Here is a 24,367-nt window from a genome sequence, read left to right on the forward strand (position 1 = left end):
ATAAGGACCAAAATGGGCCCACTGGATTTGACAGAGGTTGCTGGCGACAGCAGGGAGACCTTTCTTGAAGAGGTGGGGCAGAATCTGGAGCGTAAGCTGAGGTGTGAGTGAGTGGGGTGAAGTAATGGAGACAGAGTCATTGCAAAGAACTGATTTCCCCACAGTCATCCTTGCCCCACCCTGTTCTCGGAGGAGCTGGTATGATCGTGAAAGATCCACTATTCTCTGGTTAATGATATAGTCTTCACCCACCAATGCCCAATTTGGCCACTCCGTTTCTGCCGTCTCCCCTTGGCTTCTCAAGCTGCAGCTCTGTTGCTTTTCCTCTGACCAGCAAGCCTCTTCTCTTAGATAGCTTCCCTTTATCCTTTCAGCTGAAATGTGACATCTTCAGAGAAGGTGTCTCCATCTCCTGGTTTAGGCCAAACCCTTTAAAAGTGCTTGGCATTTTCAGTTGTAATTTAAATAGTAATTGTTTCTGTCTTCCCAGCTGTAGTATAAACTTGAGAAAAAGGCCTTCATTGTTCCAGAACCTGCTCACTCAATTAATGGGATGTGGATCTTTTAAAAATGTAAAAGACATCCTGGAGGCAATTTGTTGGAAAACTGAATAGAGAAGGTAAAACAAGGCCTCCGGGGCTCCCTTTAATAGCAGAGACACTTGATGGTGAGAACACAGGACACTAAGAGTGCAGAGGAATTTGGAAGTAGGAACTTGGAGGTGGCAAGTTGAAGTCTGGTAGCTTTACCCCTAAACAGTTTGCTTCCAGTGAAGTGAAGAAGTTGCATTCACTTACACTATGACTTTTTTCTGTAGTCCTCTGCTAACATTGCCTTCTATTCCTTCCATTTAAAAAGAGAATGTATCAGCTTTTCCAGGATCACATAAAGTTATGTAAAACTCTGAATTTCTAAACTACTGCAAAGATAAAGATAAAATACCTGCAACCTTCTGTTTAGAATTCAAACATTAAGCCAAGTTTAAAGGAAAGTGTGGTGCTTTGTTTTGACCACAGATGTGTTATCTGTTGACTTCCCAAGTAACTTCTGAATGAACCCATCTCAAAAAACGAGAGCAAGGATGTTATTATACCAAGATATCCTTCACAGGGAAAAAACTGGCAGTTGTAGACTGCTGGTTAAGGTCACAGAACTACTCTTTTAAATGATGCTCAGATGTTAAATGTTGATAATGCAGCAGCTTTTTTGGACTGAGTTAAAATATTCAGGTGAAGGTTTGATTTCTGGATAAAGGCAGACATGTCATATTATACTGGAGGTTCCATTGCATTTCACTGCAGCTTTAAGAGAGACAAATTAGTAAAAAGCAAGCTCTAACATCAGGAGCTCTTCCACAAAGACTCCGGCTTACCTCTTAATAAGCCTTGAGTTTTTATCCTAATTAATTCCCATGTGTTTATTAACTTTCATTCTAAAAAGGCATTTGTTCATCTAAATCTGTTTATAAAGGTTCTAAAAGGTAAAACACTGATCAGTCACAATCATTTACTTGGACTTTAAATAGTCAAATATTTACCAAGCACTCCCACAGTATTAATTAGAATCTCTGTAGGGGTATGAAGTGTAAGCTTATGTCACTTGACTCAGGATTTTTATTCTACTTTAGAACATTTTTTTTTTTAAGATTTTTTTTTTTTTTTGATGTGGACCATTTTTAAAGTCTTTATTGAATTTGTTACAATATTGCTGCTGTTTTATGATGTTTTGGTTTTTTGGCTGCGGGGCATGTGGGATCTTAGCTCCCCGACCAGGGATTGAACCCACACCCCCTAAATTGGAAGGCGAAGTCTTAACCACTGGACCAGCAGGGAAGTCCCTAGAACATTTAATTTTATTCTAAGGAGTAAGGATAAAAAGTAGGCATTTGTCTTGGTTAGGGTCCTGGTTTATAAAAATGTCACCTTAAGTTTATATATAGTTTACAGATGAGAATATTTCAAGTCATGTAACTAACTTTCCCAGAGATGTGTTTCACAGGCACACCAACAAGGATAGAAGCATTTTAGTTTAGTATTTTTGTTTCTTTTTTTTTTTTTTTTAAGTGCATGGCAAGATAACTACTTCTGCGTAATCCTTCAGTGTATACATTACCAGAATTTTACAAACCAGCTGTTACGGAACAGTGGCTTAGTAGTACACTTTTTAAGAAAGTGTTGCCCTCTGAGCTGAAATAGTACACAAACAAACATACATTTAAATACACGAGATAAGCCATTTCCCCAACTTTCTAACACTAATGAACATTTTCAGTCTAACTAACTATGTGAAAAAATGTTAATATAACTCACAGTTAATGGAAACTTTAAAATGTATATATTTGTTTTCAAACTTATTTCAAAGACAAGTGTTAGAAGTTGGTTGAGTGTCCTATAAACTATCATTTATTATTTATAATAATATTTTAGGCTAAAATACATAGTGGGAATAGACCAATTCCCCCTGGACCTTAAAGGACCCTGAAATCACAATTCTCTTACACCATTCCAAGTTCTACTATGAATAGACAGCCACCTATTACCAATAAAAACTATCATCAGGCTAGTTATCAATCTAGTTATTTAATGACAGCATACTGACTTAACAGATAATGATTTATTTCTCAAATTCTATCACACAAAGGTATACTATGTGTGGTGATTAGATAATTCATGAAATCTAATCCAAAATTGCTTAGGGAATTTTCTTCTGCAGTCCTACCTGCAGGAAAAAAGATCAAATGAATCGTCACTCTTGTCTACACACCATCTGACAGTATAGAGGAGGGTGTGAATCAAATAGAGTTTATACCTATTAAAAATTGGACTACCTGCTGGTTTAATTTTGGATGAACCCAAAAGACCAAGGTTGGGGGTCTGATATCTATTTGATGCTTATTACACAGGTTTTGTTTGTTTTTTAAATAACCGTGACACCTCTAGATTATTCCTTGGAAGAGGTGTCTGTGATCCCAAGGGAAGTCAACAGTAATAAAGCATGACTGCTTGAAGAAATAGCTAAAGTACACACCTCCTGAACAAATGGCCTTTTGGTGCCTCTGTACAGGAGATGAAATCATGATTTTTTAAATTTACAATGACATCTCATTCCACAAAAGGTTGAATTAATAAGGCAAACCACCATGCTTAATCCACAGTTTACAAGCTGATTCCTTAGGGATCCAACAGGGGATGAAGGGAAAACTGAAAGCAGTTTTAAAAGTTGAACTAACAACAGTATTTTATTTCTCAGCAACTCTAGGCACACTGATTAAACATGAGATGAATAAAGGCTAAGCAAGAGAGACTATCAACCCTAAGACTAAGACACAGAGGGAGGTTGGACAAGGACTTAGACAAGTATCTTATAAAGCTACTTTCATACCCTTCTTCAGTTGCCTTTTCTGGGTAGAAAGTTTAATCTTAGTGATTAGGTAGGAGACTATCACACAGCATTCAAGTTGGAGATCTTAACCTGAATGCAAACCAGGTCCTGCCCTCAGTGACTGCCAGTGGCACCCGGAGTCCACAGCTGGCCGTGACGCAGGCACTCCAGCTCACGGGCTGCTGGCCTAGAGAAGCTTCAGAACTCCTCCGGGCCCCAGTTTCTTCTCTGTAAACAAGGGAGTTAGTTATGTCCAATGACCTGAGGCCCCTGCATCTCAAATCCCATGACTCAAAATGTATTTTAATAAAGCATCACCACCCACCTACCCTTTAGAGAGCCTCACTAAAGGTCGTTAGTGTGACTTTGCCAGTCATTCACAAGCCCGGCAAGAACCTATTTACCTTAAAATGTTAAGAACCAACTCAAGTCAAACCTGACTTCACTATTAATGTAAATTATGATTAGTCGTTTTCAGATTAACTTGATTTTTAAATCAGTTTTGTGATAGTCCTTTACCACATGCTAAATGTGTAAACTGACACGAACAACTATTGCATTTCTCTTGACTTTCTAATCTTTCCAAATTTGTAATGATGTATATATCCTTCAACATCAGCTTTCTCTTCTTTTCTTCTAGTAGCGAAGTAGGCAGTTCTCCCCACAGTACTGTGCTGCCCTCACTGTTCTGCCGCAGGCAGCCAGGGTCAGCTCTGCTTTGGCCCCTGCTGTGTCAGAAGTCTAATCCACAAAAGTCTAAGGACTATTACACAAGATTTTGCTTTGCCCACACATATTAAGCAAGTCAAGTATAGATCACAAGTATTCAAATTACAAGTCACTTAAAAGCATTTTGTACATTAATGACAAGGGTTATTATACAAGTAATCTCTTAAAAAATTATCGCACAAAACACCTTTGTGTTTAGACTTGTTTAACACCGTTGCTAGTGATGTTTGTGTTAACACTCAGTGCTCTAGGCCACTGATTGTCAGAACCAGAGGTGGGTACAGGAGGATAAACCAAAAATCATTCAGTGCCCACTGAGGAGAAATACCAGGGGCTGGTACCCGTCACTCAGCACAGCATGTGGAGAAGAGAATGACTCCAGAGGGAACTGAGGACAAGGAGCTCTGTAAGTGCGGTGGGTCTCCTTCACGTCAGAAGTTACTTCCACGGTAGAATCCTACTGCTGCCGTACTTGAAAGAGAACCTGTGTTCTATTTCTGGTGTTGATCTTCTCATGAAATACCTATTAGCCAACAAATTTCAACAATTTTGACATCTCAATACAGACACTTCAAAAGTGTCTCAAAGACAATCCCATTTTCCTACATAGTAAATACAAACTAAAACTCCACAATAATCATCTTTAGATATTTTACTTAGTACATTTCACAGTATTCAATCCCTCATGAATATTTTGTAGTGATCTCTGTTCAATTCTGACACAAAGTATGTGATTCCAGTTTGATTCAGAGTGTATGATTCCTCTTTTCTCGCTGTTCTAGTAAATTTATTGTGCCTCCTTTCTGATTTTCAGCGTTAAGAACTAAAAAAGGAAAACAACAACAACATAATGTTCTAGTATTAAACATTTTGAAAAACCCAGCCCAGGCAGGTCCCATTGGACATAAATGTCTAGAAGCTGTGTCATAAAGAGGACTGTATCTCCCACAGTAACATTACAACATGGAATTGCACTGCTAATCAAGGACAAGATAGCTAAACCATCTAAAAACTCCGTAATTGTGTGAAAGAGTGAAATAACATCCTGTCAAATGGACAATATAAAACGTACTCTCATGGAACTTCTGACATGATCGTGAACCTTGTGGGTTGCCTGAATCTGTTCCTGCACCTCGGGCAGCAAGCACACTGCCTCCTAAAAGCCATTCGCAACTTAGGTCAGCTTTCGTGACGCCAAAGCTCTCATTACAGAGCTGATGTCTAGACATGGCTTCCAGCCTCCTTACTCTATCCTTTGATATACAAAGGATGTAAAAAGACACATCACAAATAAAACCTACAAGCAAGATCCTCATTTACAACTACTGCACATTAAATGGTTGACAATTTTATTAAATAAACGGCTGCCTTAAGTTCTCTAATAAAGTTGGAGCTAATGCCTCTTTCTTCTAATTCTCCCTGGAGCAAGCAGGGTCTTAAACTATCATGATGACATAATTTTAAAATGATTTCAACCTAAAATTCTTTCTTAAAAGAGCTGACAGAACATTTAGCTTCTTTCCTTTGCCTCACTCCTCAATTTGTTTAAAGTCTTAGCAGGTACAAGGTCAAATCCTTACAAGGACACCTGGGTATAAGGGATGAACGATCCCAAGGCTTCACTGCAAAGTCACACATCTAACTTGTATCTGTTTAAAATTCTGACTCCTAATGTGTTCATCTTTTGCATTAAAAAAAAAATTACCTAAAGAGTCTATGAAAATAATTTAAAAATCAACTTAAGACTTCCACTTTTAGAAACCCCAAACAACCAACTGTAGTGAGTGACATGCCGGATAAAATATGAAAGATATTTTTTAAGGATGCATTGTTGAATCAAACAACTTTCTACCAAACTGGCCAGAACACTTCAAAAATTATCAATGATATAAATGATAAAGACAGAAGGTTCCAGGTTAAAAGACACTAAGTACAATGCTAAATGCAGTGTATGATCCTGGATTAGATCTTGGACCAGAAAAGGGATATTAGTTGGACAATTCAAGAAATTTGAATAATGTCTATAGATAATAGCATCATATCAGTATTAATTTCTTCATTTTGATAATTGTACTGTAGTTACATAAGATGTTAACATTTGGGGGACCTGGATGGAGGATATATGGAAATTCTTACTTTTTTTTTTTTTTTTAACTAAATTATTTCAAGATGAAAAGTGACAAAAAATTTTAATTAAATAAAACATTTAAATGCATTGCCTATGAATGACACTAAAAGGAGGAATCTGTGAGGCCAAAACTGAAGTGGAAGTATCAACTCCTGAAGGTAATAAGCGTCAATGCCAGCTTTTGCCCTGAGGACTTCTGCTGAAGCCTGAAGACTCTGGGCTTCTCCCTTCACAGCTTCAAAAGGTGCAGGAGGACAGGCCCTAAAGACAAGGGCTCCCCTCAAGGTGGGGAGTCAAGAAGGGGATGCCTATATAAAGCTGAAACCCCAAAGGTTCACATCCTTGGCTTAAAGGTAATAGAAAATAAACTTGCAATGAAAGGGGGACAGCAAGAAAGCCTAGTGTGTGGAGTGGGGGATTCTTAACTGCATGAGATGACTGTACAGGTATATACTTTGAACTCACATTTTTCCATGTGGTCCAAAAAAAAAAAAAAAAACCCTGAAGACGACAATCTACTTTACTGAAGGGGTTGTGAGTCTGTAGTACCCTCCTTGAGACTGGCAGAGGCAAGCGACCGTCTCTAATCCAATACAACTGTGACTCAGTCCTCAAAGACTTCCCACAGGTAGAGTTCCAAGGAAAGCAGTAGCTCACAGTTAAGAAGCACAAAACACAACAAGGAAATAAGGGATCGAGGAGAGCCTGCAGAAACAAAATAGAAACACCCACAAAGTTTTCAGATATTGCAATTGGAAAATATGAAATATGAAACAACCCTGATATAGTTAGAGAAATAAAAGGTATTTGAAAATATGAGCAAGGAATAAGGGCCCATAAAGAATGGCCAAGTATAAAGTTTAGAAATGAAAAATTAAAGAACAGATAAGGCATAGCTGAAGGAAAAATTTTTGAACTGGAAGATATTTCTGAGGAAATAATTCTCAACACAGATCAGAAAGGCAGAAATGTGAAATATGAAAAAGAGGGTAAGAGACACGAATAGACTGAGAAGATCTAATATACTTCTAATCTGAATTCAAGAAGGAATCAAAAATGAAAGAAGCATTATTCAAAGAGATGTTGGCTGGGATTTTCCAGAGGAACTCAACTTGCCACATATGTTTTTTTAAAAAGCTGTTAAGAGTAATGTGGTACACTGCAAATCAAGAGACAAACCAATGGAACAAAAATAGAAAATCCAGAAATTAGGACCAAGTACATATAAAAATTTAGTGTTTGATGACGGTAGCACCTCAGATCACTAACTTTGAGGCGGTGAATTAAGATGGTGGTGGGCCAATTGTAAACACCTTTGGAAAATGAAAATTGGACCCACACCTTGTGCCATTCACCTGAACACATCTGAAATGATTCAAATGAATCAAGAGATCTAAATGTAAAATATGAAAGCAGAGGAGGATTCTGGAAAGATGGTGGAAACAGTGGTGTAGTTTTTGAACCTCTCAGAGTCCCTACATAAAGCAACTAAATTTAAAAACTCAAAAACTGGAGAACATTTAGAACAAAACTAGATGACAAGGAGTCCCACAGACCCCCAAAATACAAGCGGTTAAAAACAAACCATGGACAGCGACCCATATGATAGGGGCATCGAAAGAAAACAGGGAAGCAATGGAGCATCAGATGGACCTGAGAACAACAGAACCCCTAACAGCCAACAGGTTTACACCAGAAAGTACCTGGGCCAATGGGAGAACTGCAGCTGGAAGTGGCAGTGTTTCTGCTACTACCATAGCAAGTGACCACAGAGTGTCCATGGTAAGACAAAGGAGCTGGTGGAGGCTCCCTCTGAAACTGGCTCCTTTCTGGGTCCTTCCTAGGTAGAGCCCCTCATAGAGAAAAAGCACTGAGTGGAGTGAAGCAGTGGCTGAGCAGGACAGGGACAAAAGAACCAAAAGGTTCAGATGAAAGTGGAGAAGACCCCACTAGCCAAAGAAGATGGGACAATGTGAACTTCAAAAAGGATAATAAATGCAACTGAGTGAAACTGGTCAAAAAGGTTTCAATCCTCAAGTTTATATTTTTTAAACGGTCACCTTCAGAAGATGAGAGGAAATAATTCCTTACTGTGAAAATTGGTAAATTTCACAGTAAATTACCAATGCTTAGGAGAAGCATTTATCCTGCCTATGCTATATGAACAATACCACTGACATCTGTTTATAAAATATTCCAATTAACAAATGAAATAGGAAGAGTTGAATTAAAATACCACCTAGATATCAGCTGGTGATCTGCAGGAAATAGGGAGGAAAGAAGAATACACTACACCAAACCATGAATACACAATCAACACTATCCAGATTGTGGGAAATTCCAGGTCAAACAGCTATGGCTCTTAAACAGACTGTAAACAAAAAAAAGAGAAAGGAATGGAGGGGGAACCTGGAGACTCAGAGACTTAAAGACATATCAAATTTAAGAAAACGGGCAAGACTAAACTGTGGTGTCCAGGGATGCCCACTTGAGTGATAAACCCATAAAGAAATTCAAGCAAATGCCGACTGGAAAGGTCAGGATAGGCATTTCTAGTACAGGGAGGGGAGGTGCTGGGACAGGATGAGCAACAGAGAAGGAGCCTCAGGAGGCCCCCCAAGTTCTGTTTCTTGACCAGCGAGGCAGGGGGCGGTTACAACGTGTTTATCTTCTAAAAACTCACTTGTTATGTGTGGTTTTGTGAATCTGTTTTATTTCATAATGGAACCAAAAGAAAAATTTGAAAGCATACTGAACAAAAACATGGGCGAATTCCTTTCAAGTCTAGATGAGAAAACTATGACTCAATATCTAGAGGCAATAAAAGAAAAGACAAAAATTTTTGAAACTTTCACATGGCAAAAAACCATAAGCAAAACCAAGACACACTGCCAGGCAGTATTTGCAACTTAAATCACAGATAAAGGCCAACCTCCCCAGCATATAAAGAGCTCTTAAAAACAGAAAGGAACACCAAGAGTCTGATGGAAAAACGAATTTCAAAAAAGGAAACCTTGAGTCCACAGTGATACTAAAACAAGGGGGGAAGACACAGAGAGAGAGAGTGTGTGTGTGTGTGTGTGTGTGTGTGTGTGTGTGTGCGCGCTCACATGTGTACACATCAGGGGTGAGGGGGTCCTTAAAGAATGGCAGTTAATAAATGTGAGGAGTTATCATTTAGACAACAGTTTTCAATGGATGGCAAAGCCACACTGTTTCAAAGCATCCCCCTCTAGACAATGTATTACACACGGAATATGGACCTTTGCAATGGAGAAACCTGGTGGGCACCACCTTAATCAAGGATCAACCTGCCATTCCGTGCCTCCTGGTGGGGAACCAGAGGAACACAACTGCACCTATAAAATGTTCAACCTGAATCCAGTCACAAGAGGCAGACAGATCCGGAATCTGATCATCCTGCTGGCCTGGACTCCTCAAAAATTCAAAATAACAATAACACAAAGTGCTACTATAAACAGCTGCCTGGAAGCTCTGTGCGTGTATTGGGGCTTTTCAACTGGTGCTGTGGAGTAACGAAGCAGTGAACTACCATTTTGTTGGGAAATCCCTAAATGTCACTGAAGACAAATCCTCACTGATTCCTGAGGGCTTGAGCACCCACATCATATATGCAGACTTTCTGACAGGTCTTCGTCGTGGCCTTTTCAACCCTTCACCTCCCTCCACTGCCCCTACACTCGAAGGCTTCTGAAGAAAACAAAGTCTTCTAATGATGGATTATTTACACTATTATTGTTGGGATTCGGTGTACAGTCACTGCAAAAGTGAAGGACCACAAAGCAGAAATGAAAGGTGACCCCACCACCACCGTTAATTACCATTTCCGTTTCTGTCATTCCCGGCAAGGGCTGCCTGCTTGTCTGTTTCAGATTCTGCCTCATTTTCATCCATGTTGTAGTCATCATCTGCTCCCAGTTTTTGCTGGTTTCTCCCTATAAAGTTAGCAGAGCCATAAAACGTAAGCTACATCATTTCTCTCTCCATGCCATGGGAACACCAGAGCCCAGGTACTGGGGTTATCCCAATCCTGGTTTAACAATCAGATCTTTTTGCTTCCTCTCAGGAAATAACAGGGACGCATGTGCTTGCTTCCAGTGCGAATACCATGCAGGAGTTCTCTGCTTATGTATGCCCCACTCCAATTCTGAATCTATACAAAATATGGCCCTAAATAAAGGGCTATATTCCAGGCTGGAAACGGGGTAACTAGCTCACCAAACCAAAATCCCAGTTTTCTAAAGAGACAATCAACTCAAGGTTAAAGGAAGGCACCACTGTTTTCGGAAACTACGGGTTGCTGGTTAATGGCAGCCATCTCCTTAGAATGGTTCATTGTCCCGAGAGAAGGAAATGGAGTGGCTACTGTGAGCCAAAGGATAAAATTTTCACAGAATTAGATCATTCATCACTGCATTCACCCCTGGAGAGAACAGCAACCAGAAAAGAAGATCGGGACAGAATGCATTCAAGAAACATACTCACAGGGTTTAATGTAAACATTTTATATCTGTATATAGGTAGGTAAATAAAATCTTTTGTTAAAAAAGTGTGCCTGGAAAAGGCAGCTCTAGTTCTATTTCCATGCACTCACTGCCTGAAGTGGAAACAAAGCCCAGGCCTGCATGCCCTGTAGCTTTATTCTACTAATCAGACCATTACAGCTGACCCAGGACAAGGTGTGACACACAGCCCCAGCAGTATCTCAGGCCTACTGGCAGCAGTTGCACTTGATGACCAGCTACTGAATGGTCTGAAACTTGAATGCCAATCTGATCAGCCACCAGAGTTTCCCTTTTTCTTTTTTTCCCCCAATTCTTTAACTGAAAACTTGTGAGAACACACTTGTCAGAAGCTTGAGTGAAAATTAAGATTTAAATGGAATCAGGGTAACTTCTGCAAATAAGTACATTCCCCAACTTCTGTCACTTGATCAGGCTCAGAACACAGGTGTCTTCTGTCTAAGCACTCCTGGCTTAGCTAGGATTGAAATTTTCCCCATCTTTCAGGGACCAAAATACACCCCAGAATATTCTGCTAATCTCAGTTTCCCACACTTTTCTTTAAAAAAGAGAAAAGTCAACCAAACCAGAAAGGTGGGATTCCCACGTCACTTTTCTGCAAGGCTCAAACGTGCGTGAAACTCCGTCTAGCCAATCCTTCCGTCCCTCCTTCCTCCATGTGCTCGCCAGGCACTGCTGGCGATACCGCATGCGCAAGTGGAGCAACAAAGATGAGGCGCGGGGTCCACCTGGCAGGAGACCTACGTGTACTCGATGCTCAGCTCCCATCCCAAGGTCTTCCACCTGGAAAGCCCCCTAGGCTCCCTGTGAATATTATTTCTAAAAGTTCCAAGTGCTGGGAGTGACGGCTCTTCTGTCCTGCCTCCTGCTGGATAGCGCGTACGAAACAAACAAAACGAACCACCAAACAGTGCCCTGCTGTTTGGTAATCCTCATGGCTGCCCATCCTGCGTCAGGAAGGAGACTGAGGAAGCTGGTGCCTGGTGGACAATCTCACCCACCTTCCTCGTCGGCCTCCTGCTCCTCCTCTTGCCCGTCGGGGATGACGAGCTGGTCCCGCTCAGGGTCCTCCATCTCCTGATTCTCCTGGCTTGCCAACAGGGCAGCTGGCACCTGTGGGGTGTGGCCCACTTCTCCGGGTTCTCCATGGCCTTTTCCGCCCACACGTCTGTCTTCTTCCGCATTCTGCTCTCGCCCTGGCTCCTTCAGCAGCCCCAGGCTGTCCCTCTGAAGCTCCTCCTTGCTGGCGACCTGCATCTCCTTGGTTCCCTCTGTGCACAGAACACAGTTAGCTGTGACCTCACTAGCAATTAATTAAGACAAAACCAGAAACCCTCGTACCACTCAATTCCCAGAGCCTTCCCAAGGACTGTGGACTGATGGGGCAGGTGGGTCATTTCTTTTGTGGCCTCAGCAGACTCCACGCCTCTCTATGCCTGCAGCTCATCTTCAGAACCACCAGGAAGAGGAAATGGCTTAGAAAAAAAATTCAGACTAAGTTATCTGGCTCGCAGAGACACCCTGCAAGTGGAGGAGGCTGCACTGCTGAGGTTATCTGATCGTCCTGTTTAAGACGAGTGCTTGCGAGCCAACGGCAGCTGCCTAGGACTCAGCCACGTCCCCTTAATCCCACAGTCCCACCACTGTCCTGAATAAAGGCTCTGCCTGGACCTTCCTTTACAGAGCTGCCAAAGAACTAGGCACTTAGTTTACAATGTGAGACATCAGCAAGGCAGAGAAAAAGCCCGTGGCCCCAAGTCCAGGTGCCAGAGAGACACTCACCTGCCACCTGCAGCCCCGTTACCGAGTCCCCACCGGCCGCCAGCAGCACACTCTGCCCTGTGTATTTGTGTGGAGTGGAGGGCATGACCCGCTGCTATGCTTTCTATTGGCACGGGACCATGAAGAGGGCTTAAACGTGTCATTGCCAAGCTTCACTTACCTTTCTCGCCTTGTTTCTTTAAATCCAAAGCCACCTCAGAACTGGGGACTGGTGTCTGGGGCTCGCTGTTGCTGGGCATGTTCCCTCTTGCTTGTGGCACCTCTGCCTGGGGCAGGCCTGCTTCCTGCGGCCTGGGCTGGGGCTCACTGGCGGCTCGGAGCTGAAACAGGAGCACAGGCAGCCAGGGGCTCCATGACCATAAACCTTCAACAACGCTGAGCAATGCAATGGACCACTATGTCCTTCTGATGAATAAGAACATGGAAACCCTGAGAAATGCCATACTCTACCCTGGTCATGTCCTACCACCTGGCATAAAGCAGAAGATCTGAGGCTGGGTCCACATCTCCCAGAAAAACCTTTTAATAATGTATTAACAAGTAAGCAGAAGATCAATAAGGAAAGAGAAGACTTGAACAACATGACAAACCACCTGAACAGACATCTACAGAGCACCCAACCCAACTAGAGCAAAATACACATTCTTCTCAAGTGCACACTGACTATTCTCCAGGACAGACAGATGCTAGGCCACAAAACAAACCTCAACAGATTTTAAATGTTGAAATCATACAATGTATGGTCTCCAGTCACAATGGAATGAAATTATAAATCAATAACAGGAATGAAATTTTTTGAGAAATTCACAAATATGTGGAAATTAGATAACATACTCCTAAATAACCAATGGCCAAAGAAATCACAAGGAAAATTAGAAAATACCTTGAGAAAAATTAAAAACACAACACATCAAACTTCTGGAAGGCAGTTAAAGCAGTACTAAGAGGGACATTTACAGGCCTACCTCAAGAAAAAAGACAGATCTCAAATTAATAACCTAATCTCTCACCTTAAGTACTTGAAAAAAGAGAGCAAACTAAACCTAAAGCAAGGAAGGACATAATAAAGATTAGATCAGGAATTAATGACATATGGAAAAGAAAATAAAGAAAATCAATGAAACAATCAATTGACAATGCTTTAGCTAGAAGAACTGAGAATAAAAAAACTCAAATTACTAAAATCAAAAATGAAAGAGGATAACACTACCAACCTTACACAAATAAAAAAGTTTTATTGTAAGGAAATACTAAGAACAATTGTTTGCCAACAAGTTTGATAACTTAGCTGAAACAGACAAGTTCCTAGGAAGACACACACTACCAAAACTGATTCAAGAAGAAGTAGAAAATCTGAGCAGACTTATAACAAGAGACTGAAGTAGTAATTTAAAAATCCCCGTCCCCCAAAAGCCCAGTTCCAGATGGCTTCACTGGTGAATTCTACCAAACATTTAATTCTAAATCTTCACAAACTCTTCCAAAAAACAGAAGAGGAAGGAATACTTCCCAACTCATTCTATGAGCCCAGTAATTACCCTGATACCAAAGCCAGAGAAAGACATTACAAGAAAATAAAACTACAGACCTAATATGAATATAGACCCCCAAATCATCAACAAAATACTAGCAAATCAAATCAAGCAACATACAAAAGGATTATACACCATGGCCAAGTAGGATTTCTCCCAGCAATGCAAGGTTAGTTTAACATCTAAAAATCAATTAATGTAATACCATGTCAATAGCATAAAGGACAAAAACACATGATCATCTCAATGCAGAAAAAACATTGGCAAAATCCAACAGCTCTTCTTGATAAAAACACTCAACAAATTAAGAACAGAGGGGAACTACCTCAACTTGATAATGTGCATCTATGAAAAATATACAGGCATACCTTGAAGACATCGCAGGTTTGGTTCCAGACCACCGCAATAAAGTGAATATCGCAATAAAGCGAGTAACGCCAATTTTTTGGTTTCCCAGTGCATATAAAAGTTATGTTTACACTATACTGTAGTCTATTAAGTATGCAATAGCATTATGTCCAAAAAAAGTACTACCTTAATTAAAAAATACTTTATTGCTTAAAAAAGGCCAAAACAATTACAATAGTAACATCAAAGACCCCTGATCACAGATTACTGTAACAAACGTAATAATGAAAAAGTTTGAAATATAGTGAGAATTACCAAAATGTGACACAGAGACATGAAGTGAGCAAACCGGAAAAAATGGAGCCAATATTTGCTCAACACAGAGTTACCACAATCCTTCAATTTGTAAAAAAACACAAATATCTGTGAAGCACAATAAAACGAGGTATGCCTGCACAGCTAACATCAGACTTAATGGTGAAAGACTTAATGCTTTCCCTCTGTGATCAAGAACAAGACAAAGATGTCTATCCTCACCACTTCTATTTAACATTATACTGGAGGTTCTAGCCAGGGATATTAAGCAATAAGAAGAAATAAAAGGCATCCAGATCAGAAAGGAAGATGTAAAACTATTTTTAGATGACATAATCTTAATACAGAAAATCCTAAGGAATCAAAAACAAATACTATTCAAACTAATAAACAAGTTCAGCAAGGTTGAAAGATACAAGATCAATATAAAAAATGAATTGTATTTCTACACACTAGCAATAAGCAGTTCGAAAATGAAATTAAGTGTGCATGGAACATTCTCCAGGATAGATCACATCTTTGGTCACAAATCAAGCCTCAGTAAATTTAAGAAAATTGAAATCATATCAAGCATCTTTTCTGACTACAACACTATGAGATTAGAAATGAATTACGGGAAAAAAACGTAAAAAACACAAACACATGGAGGCTAAACAATACGTTACTAAATAACCAAGAGATCACTGAAGAAATCAAAGAGGAAATCAAAAAATACCTAGAGACAAATGACAATAAAAACACGACGACCCAAAACCTATGGAATGCAGCAAAAGCAGTTCTAAGAGGGAAGTTTATAGCTACACAAGCCTACCTAAAGAAACAAGAAAAATCTCAAGTAAACAATCTAACCTTACACCTAAAGAAACTAGAGAAAGAAGAACAAACAAAACCCAAAGTTAGCAGAAGGAAAGAAATCATAAAGATCAGAGCGGAAATAAATGAAATAGAAACAAAGAAAACAATAGCAAAGATCAATAAGACTAACAGCTGGTTCTTTGAGAAGATAAACAAAATTGATAAGCCATTAGCCAGACTCATCAAGAAAAAGAGGGAGAGGACTCAAATCAATAAAATCAGAAATGAAAAAGGAGAAGTTACAACAGACACCACAGAAATACAAAGCATCCTAAGAGACTACTACAAGCAACTCTATGCCAATAAAATGGACAACCTGGAAGAAATGGACAAATTCTTAGAAAGGTATAACCTTCCAAGACTGAACCAGGAAGAAACAGAAAATATGAACAGACCAATCACAAGTAATGAAATTGAAACTGTGAATAAAAATCTTCCAACAAACTAAAGTCCAGGACCAGATGGCTTCACAGGTGAATTCTATCAAACATTTAGAGAAGAGCTAACACCTATCCTTCTCAAACTCTTCCAAAAAATTGCAGAGGAAGGAACACTCCCAAACTCATTCTATGAGGCCACCATCACCCTGATACCAAAACCAGACAAAGACACTACAAAAAAAGAAAATTACAGACCAATATCACTGATGAATATAGATGCAAAAATCCTCAACAAAATACTAGCAAACAGAATCCAACAACACATTAAAAGGATCATACACCACGATCAAGTGGGATTTATCCCAGGGATGCATGGATTCTTCAATATACGCAAATCAATCAATGTGATACACCATATTAACAAATTGAAGAATAAAAACCATATGATCATCTCAATAGATGCAGAAAAAGCTTTTGACAAAATTCAACACCCATTTATGATAAAAACTCTCCAGAAAGTGGGCATAGAGGGAACCTACCTCAACATAATAAAGGCCATATATGACAAACCCACAGCAAACATCATTCTCAATGGTGAAAAACTGAAAGCATTTCCTCTACGATCAGGAACGAGACAAGGATGTCCACTCTCACCACTATTATTCAACATAGTTCTGGAAGTCCTAGCCACGGCAATCAGAGAAGAAAAAGAAATAAAAGGAATACAAATTGGAAAAGAAGAAGTAAAACTGTCACTGTTTGCAGATGACATGATACTATACATAGAGAATCCTAAAACTGCCACCAGAAAACTGCTAGAGCTAATCAATGAATTTGGTAAAGTTGCAGGATACAAAATTAATGCACAGAAATCTCTTGCATTCCTATACACTAATGATGAAAAATCTGAAAGAGAAATTATGGAAACACTCCCATTTAACATTGCAACAAAAAGAATAAAATACCTAGGAATAAACCTGCCTAGGGAGACAAAAGACCTGTATGCAGAAAACTATAAGACACTGATGAAAGAAATTAAAGATGATACAAACAGATGGAGAGATATACCATGTTCTTGGATTGGAAGAATCAACATTGTGAAAATGACTATACTACCCAAAGCAATCTACAGATTCAATGCAATCCCTATCAAATTACCAATGGCATTTTTTACGGAGCTAGAACAAATCATCTTAAAATTTGTATGGAGCACAAAAGACCCCGAATAGCCAAAGCAGTTTTGAGGGAAAAAAACGGAGCTGGAGGAATCAGACTCCCTGACTTCAGACTATACTACAAAGCTACAGTAATCAAGACAATATGGTACTGGCACAAAAACAGAAACATAGATCAATGGAACAAGATAGAAAGCCCAGAGATAAACCCACGCACCTATGGTCAACTAATCTATGACAAAGGAGGCAAAGATATACAATGGAGAAAAGACAGTCTCTTCAATAAGTGGTGCTGGGAAAACTGGACAGCTACATGTTAAAAGAATGAAATTAGAATACTCCCTAACACCATACACAAAAATAAACTCAAAATGGATTCGAGACCTAAATGTAAGACTGGACACTATAAAACTCTTAGAGGAAAACATAGGAAGAACACTCTCTGACATAAATCACAGCAAGATCTTTTTTGATCCACCTCCTAGAGTAATGGAAATAAAAACAAAAATAAACAAATGGGACCTAATGAAACTTCAAAGCTTTTGCACAGCAAAGGAAACGATAAACAAGACGAAAAGACAACCCTCAGAATGGGAGAAAATATTTGCAAACGAATCAACGGACAAAGGATTAATCTCCAAAATATATAAACAGCTCATTCAGCTCAATATTAAAGAAACAAACACCCCAATCCAAAAATGGGCAGAAGACCTAAATAGACATTTCTCCAAAGAAGACATACAGACGGCCAAGAAGCACATGAAAAGATGCTCAACATCACTAATTATTAGAGAAATGCAAATCAAAACTACAATGAGGTATCACCTCACACCAGTTAGAATGGGCATCATCAGAAAATCTACAAACAACAAATGCTGGAGAGGGTGTGGAGAAAAGGGAACCCTCTTGCACTGTTGGTGGGAATGTAAATTGATACAGCCACTATGGAGAACAGTATGGAGGTTCCTTAAAAAACTAAAAATAGAATTACCATATGACCCAGCAATCCCACTACTGGGCATATACCCAGAGAAAACCGTAATTCAAAAAGACACATGCACCCGAATGTTCATTGCAGCACTATTTACAATAGCCAGGTCATGGAAGCAACCTAAATGCCCATCAACAGACGAATGGATAAAGAAGTTGTGGTACATATATACAATGGAATATTACTCAGCCATAAAAAGGAACGAAATTGAGTCATTTGTTGAGACGTGGATGGATCTAGAGACTGTCATACAGAGTGAAGTAAGTCAGAAAGAGAAAAACAAATATCGTATATTAACACTTGTATGTGGAACCTAGAAAAATGGTACAGATGAGCCGGTTTGCAGGGCAGAAGTTGAGACACAGATGTAGAGAACAGACATATGGACACCAAGGGGGGAAAACTGCGGTGGGGTGGGGATGGTGGTGTGCTGAATTGGGCGATTGGGATTGACATGTATACACTGATGTGTATAAAATTGATGACTAATAAGAACCTGCAGTATAAACAAATAAACAAACAAAAAAAAGAAAACAATTCCATTTATAATAGCATCAAAAAATACTTAGAAATAAATTGAACAAAAGAAGTGCAAGACTTCTGAAAATTACAAAATATTATTGAAAAAGACTTTTAAAGGACTTAAGTGGAAAGACATCCCACATTCACACAAGAGAAGACTGGATGGTGTTAAGATGGCAACATTTCCCAAACTGACGTACAGACTGAATGTAATCTCTGTCAGAATCCCACCTGGCTTTGTTGAAGACATTGACAAGCGGATCCAAAAATTCATACAGAAAGTCAACCAGTGCAGAATAGCCAAAACAATCTTGAAAAAGAAGAACGAAGTTGGAGCAGTTAAAGCTGCTGATTTCAAAGCTTACTACAAAGATACAGTAATCAAGACTGTGTAGTATGGACATAAGGACAGAAAAAGAGATCAATAGAACAGAACCGAGAGTCTAAAAATAAACCCTCATATTTACAGTAAACTGATTTTTTGACAAGGATGCCAAGGCAACTCAGTGGGGAAAAGAATAGTTTTTTTTTTTTCAACAAATGGTGTTGAGACAACTGGATATCCACATGCAAAATAATACAGTTGGACTATTAGCTCACACCATATACAAAAATTAAATTAACTCAAAATGAATCATATGACTAAATGTAAGAACTAAATACTAACGACTATAAAAGTCTCAGAAGAAAATACAGGAATAAATGTTCAGGATGCTGGATTAGGCAAAGTGGTTTTAGATATGATACCAATAGAACAAGCAACAAAAGAAAAAATAAACTAGACATAATGAAAATTAAAAACATTTTGTGCTTCAATGAACACTATCAAGAAAGTGAAAAGACAACTCAAAGAATGGGAAAAAATATGTGCAAATCATATATCCAATATCTTTATATGAATATATAAAGAACTCTTACAACTAAACAATAAAAATAACTCAATTTCAAAATGGACAAAGGATACAAATAGACATTTCTCCAAAGAGGATATACCAACAGCCAATACAGCATATGAAAAGATGCTCAAAATCATCAGTTATTAGGGAAATGCAAATCAAAACCACAATGAGATACCACTGCACACCTACTAGGATGGTTATAGTGAAAAAGACAGATAATAACAAGAGATGGCAAGGATGTAGAGAAACTGGTGCCCTCATAAACTGCTGGTAGGAATGTAAAAGAGTATGATCACTTTCAGAAACAGTATGGCAGTTTCTCAATACATTAAGGAGAGTTGAGTTACCATACAACCCAGCAATGCTACTCCTAGGTATACAGTATACCTAAGAGAAATGAAAGCTTACATTCACACAAAAATGTGTGCATGAATGTTCACAGCAGCATAATTCATAGTAGCCAAAAAGTGGAAATAACCCAAATGCCCATCAACTGACAAATGAATAAACAAAATGTGGTATAGTCATACAATGGAATATTATTCAGCCATAAAAAGGAAGTACTCATACATGCTACAACATGGATGAATCCTGAAAGCATTATGCTATGTGAAAACCAGTATGATTCCATTGATAGGAAATATCCAGATAAGGCAAATCTGCAGAGAAAATAGATCAGAGGTTGTCTCAGGCTCCAGAGACTGGGGGTAAAAGGGGAGTGAGCTAACGGGTATGGGATTTCTTTTGGGGTAATGAAAATGTTCTAAAATTGACTGTGATGATGACTGCACAACTTTGTGAATATACTAAAACCCACTGAATTATAAATATTATATAGGTGAACTATATGGTAGGTGAATTATATCTCAATAAAAGTGCTGTATTTAAAACAAACCAAGATCCCCAGAAGGCTGTGAGCAGCATTTTCATGGGCTGTGCTTTCACAAGAAGCAGCCTGATAGCACGGGCTCTGATCAGCTCCATCACTGACCGGGTACCGTGACCTTGGGACAGTTCCTAACCGCCTCCATGGGCCTCAGAGCCCTCCAAACAAGAAAACGACAACAACTCTCTCCCAGGGTGGCTGTGAGCTTTAAATGAAGCAATCGCCTTATGGCCCGGAGCACAGGGACCAGGTCTGGAGGCCAGCATGCTCGGCCAGAGACCCTGCATCCCGGGACCAGGCTGTTGTGTGTCAGGGAACTAGAGCGAGTCAGAGAGCAGATGAAGGAAGAAAATGCCTGAAGAGAGGGTAGGAAGACCTCTGGGAGATCCTCGGCAGAAAAAAGCCAGGATTACCTGCTGGCTTTGGTCCTTTTGTTCACTCAGGTCTCTGGAAGCTACAGCCTCATTTCCCTTTTTGGTGACTTCTTCTATTCGCTCTTCACACTGCTCCTTCACCTCTTTCATCTGATTGATGCACTGGTTCCTGTGAAGGTGAAAGCAAGCAAATGAAAGGACAGTTATTTAGAGATGCGTCTATACAGCAAGTCTGTCCCTGCTGTGACAGTGAAATCCACTTCCCAGTGAGACACAGCTCATCTCTTTCCTGCTTCCCGCACTTTATCTGAAGAGGACACGGGCAGGGCAACAAATGTGTTTTCAGTTATTAAATGACAAGGAGTTAATTGAAAGTTACAAAAAAATATGTCACATTGTTGTAAAATAAGTGAACTTCACTGGTTAGAAAAAACAAATTTTTAAAATATAATCTGTGGCATAATAAAAAAAAAAAAAAGGTGGTCTTTGTCCCCAACTATTGCACAGAGCTCCTAAAACACTTGGAATTTCCTGAGTAACAGGAGTGTCTTCTGTTATACATAATGGGCCCCTGCAGACCATACCTGAGTTCATGCTAATGAGCTGACTTACTGGGAGGAGCCAACATAGATTTAGGATGGGGGCTGGTGGCCAGGGGAACCAACCATATGATTAGAGGGTTGGAACTTACAGCCCCATTTTTCAGGAAGCAGGGAGAGACTAGAGATTGAGTTCAAACACGTGGCCAATGACTCAATCGGTCACGCCTATGTAATAAAACCTCAGATAAACACCCTGGACTCTGAGGCTTGGCGAGCTTCCTGTTTGGTGAACATATCTGTGAACCAGAAAGGTGGTACCCCAACTCCAACAGAAGTTCCTGCCTGCCTCCTACCTCCACCCCAGACCTTGCCTTATGAGTCTCTACCATTTAGCTATTCCTGAGTTGTATCCTTTATAATAAAACTGCAATTGTAAGTTTAGAACTTTCCTGAGTTCTAGAGAATTATTGCTCCTGAGGGGGTTGGGGAAGGCCTGAATTTGTAGCTACCCAGGCAAAAAGAACAGGTGGCCTGGGGCCACCGAGAACTTATGACTAGCGTCCAAAGTAGGGGCAGTCTTGTGGGACTGAGCCCCGTAACATGTGGGGTTTGTGCTACCTCTGGGTAGGTCCAATCTGAATTGGGCTTCTACTCCGGGAAGATGGGATAGATGTATTTTTCACTCTTCCTCCACTAAGCACAACTAGAACTCTGGACATTACATTTAAAACAAACAGGGACTTCCCTGGCGGTCCAGTGGTTAAGACTCCGCACTTCCAATGCAAGGGGTGCAGGATCAATCCCTGGTCCGGGATCTAAGATCCCACATGCCATATGGTGCAGCCAAAAAAAAAAAAAGAAAGAGGAAGTAGGGTGGGGTAGGTGACTAACATTGTCTGCCATGAGAATTAAAGATTTAAAACAATAAATAAATAAAACAAACATAAGAAGACTCTGAAAGATGGAGAGACGAAGGCAGACTGGCTAGGGACCTTAGGATCTAGAACAACACAGTGGTGTCATTGGCGATTACATGGGAAGCCCGCATTTCCATCCCCATCTGACACTAATGAGGTCCCCCTCCCTCTCCCCAGGTGGTGGCGTCAGAGGACGTCAATGAAGAGCCAGGGCTTTCACCACCACTGCCCAGAGGTTTCAATCAAAGATCATTCATCATATGAAGAACCAGGAAGATCTTAAATTGAACAAAAAGAGACAATCAATAGATACCAAATCAACATGACAGAGAAGTTAAAATGATCTGACAAAGACTTTAAAGCGGCCACCAGAAAAATGTTTCAATGAGTAATTAAAACATGCTTGACAGAAATGAAAAACTAAGTAGTCTCAGCAAAGAAACAGCAACTCTTAGCAAAGAAAGGGAAGATATAAAGAAGAACCAAATGGAAATTTAATGCAATAACCAAAATTTTTAAACTCAGAGAAGGAAAGAATCAATGAACTGGAAGACAGAACAATAGACATTACCCAACCTAAACACAGAGAGAAAATAGACTGGGGAAAGAGAAAGGACACAGCTTCATGGACCTGTGTGACTATTACAAAAGACCTAACATTCACGTCATCAGAATCTGTGAAAGAGAAGATTTTCCTAGCAAGGTCCACATAACTAGTCACTTTCACGCCCATCCTCAAGATACTACTCTTACTCACTCCCCTCCATGACCATATGATACTATCTGCCTTGCCCAGATCACTCCGGGCTCCCCAGGTTCTCTTTTCCTAACATCTCCTAATATCCTTTCTCTACTCCTTATTGTTTAGGACTCAATTCTAAATGGCCTTTCCTAAGAAGTCTTTTTTGGGGGTAATAGATAAGCATTGATGAAAATGATCTAGTTTAAGAAACAACAATATTTAAAGGCATTTTCAAAAAGTACGTAAGTTAGCATCAGGTTTGGCTAGGTGAAACAAAAAGGCCAAAAAGTAGCAGTTTATTTTTTCCTCACATAAAAGAAATCCAGAGTTAGTATGGCAGCTCTGAGTCATCAAAAATTCAGGCTTCTCTTGCTGTTTCAATATCCTAACACTGGTTTCTAGCCCCATGATTACCTCATGATCCAGGATAGCTGCGAGTGGTCCAGCCATCTTGTGTGAAGCCCAGGCAGCAGGAAGGAGGGAGGAGAAAAGGTAAAGGAAAGGGATGTGCAGTGGACTGTCCTTATTCTCAGAAGCCTTCCTGTAAGTCCCACCCCACGATTTCCTCTCCCCACTGGCCAGAACTTAGTCACTTGGCCATACCTAACTGCAAGGAATTTGCCCAGTATTTTTGCTGGGCAAAAAGATGAATGGATTTGGATAAGCACTGACCGGTCTTTGCCACAGGCAGTTTCAAAATGTTTTGAGTCACAGTGACTTCCCTGGTGGTCCAGTGGTAAAGAATCCACCTTCCAATGCAGGGGACACAGGTTCGATCCCTGGTCAGGGAACTAAGATCCCACATGCCATAGGGCAACTAAGCCCACGCGCCTCAACAAGAGAGCCCACGTGCCACAAACTACAGAACCCACGTGCCACAACTAGAGAGAGAGAATCCACATGCCACAACTAGAGAGAAGCCTGCGCACCACAACAAAGAGCCCACGCTGCAATGAAAGATCCCACATGCCTCAACGAAGATCCCGCATGCTGCAACTAAGAACCAACGCAGCCAAAAAACTAAAAGAAAATAAATTTTAAAAAATGTTTTGAGTCACAAAACATTGATAAAATAATTGAATAGCGTCCCAGGTTGAGAACATAACCAATTACATATTATTATGTTAATGTAAATGGATTAGAGTTGGGGACAGCAGAACAAATTCATGTTTAGTTTAATTTAGATACAGATGAATACATATAGAAATATTTATCAGTATCTATATATAACACAAGTTAGTATACACACACATACATCTCTTTGCTCTGTCATCTGAGAGGGCCTAGCAGCAATGACACCCTAGTAGCAACAAACACACCTAGTA

At 39.9% G+C, this 24,367-nt stretch overlaps 1 protein-coding gene across 2 annotated transcripts in view; it reads right to left on the reverse strand.

The window, feature by feature from the left end:
* Positions 1-2,348: 2,348 nt before the first annotated feature.
* The window catches only part of GOLM1 (golgi membrane protein 1), a 68,986-nt gene continuing 46,967 nt past the window's right edge, over positions 2,349-24,367 (reverse strand). Inside the window, exons 6-10 of one of the 2 annotated variants that reach the window (XM_061200563.1) lie at positions 20,881-21,010; positions 12,725-12,884; positions 11,784-12,053; positions 10,081-10,194; positions 2,349-4,633 (exon numbers count right to left, since the gene is read on the reverse strand). In XM_061200563.1, coding sequence (XP_061056546.1) covers positions 4,623-4,633; positions 10,081-10,194; positions 11,784-12,053; positions 12,725-12,884; positions 20,881-21,010 — 685 coding nt within the window. In that variant the 3' untranslated portion in view covers positions 2,349-4,622. The other variant, XM_061200562.1, reaches the window with a different exon arrangement.

Source organism: Eubalaena glacialis, chromosome 9 (genome assembly GCF_028564815.1).
Source record: "Eubalaena glacialis isolate mEubGla1 chromosome 9, mEubGla1.1.hap2.+ XY, whole genome shotgun sequence".
Lineage (NCBI taxonomy): Eukaryota > Metazoa > Chordata > Mammalia > Artiodactyla > Balaenidae > Eubalaena > Eubalaena glacialis.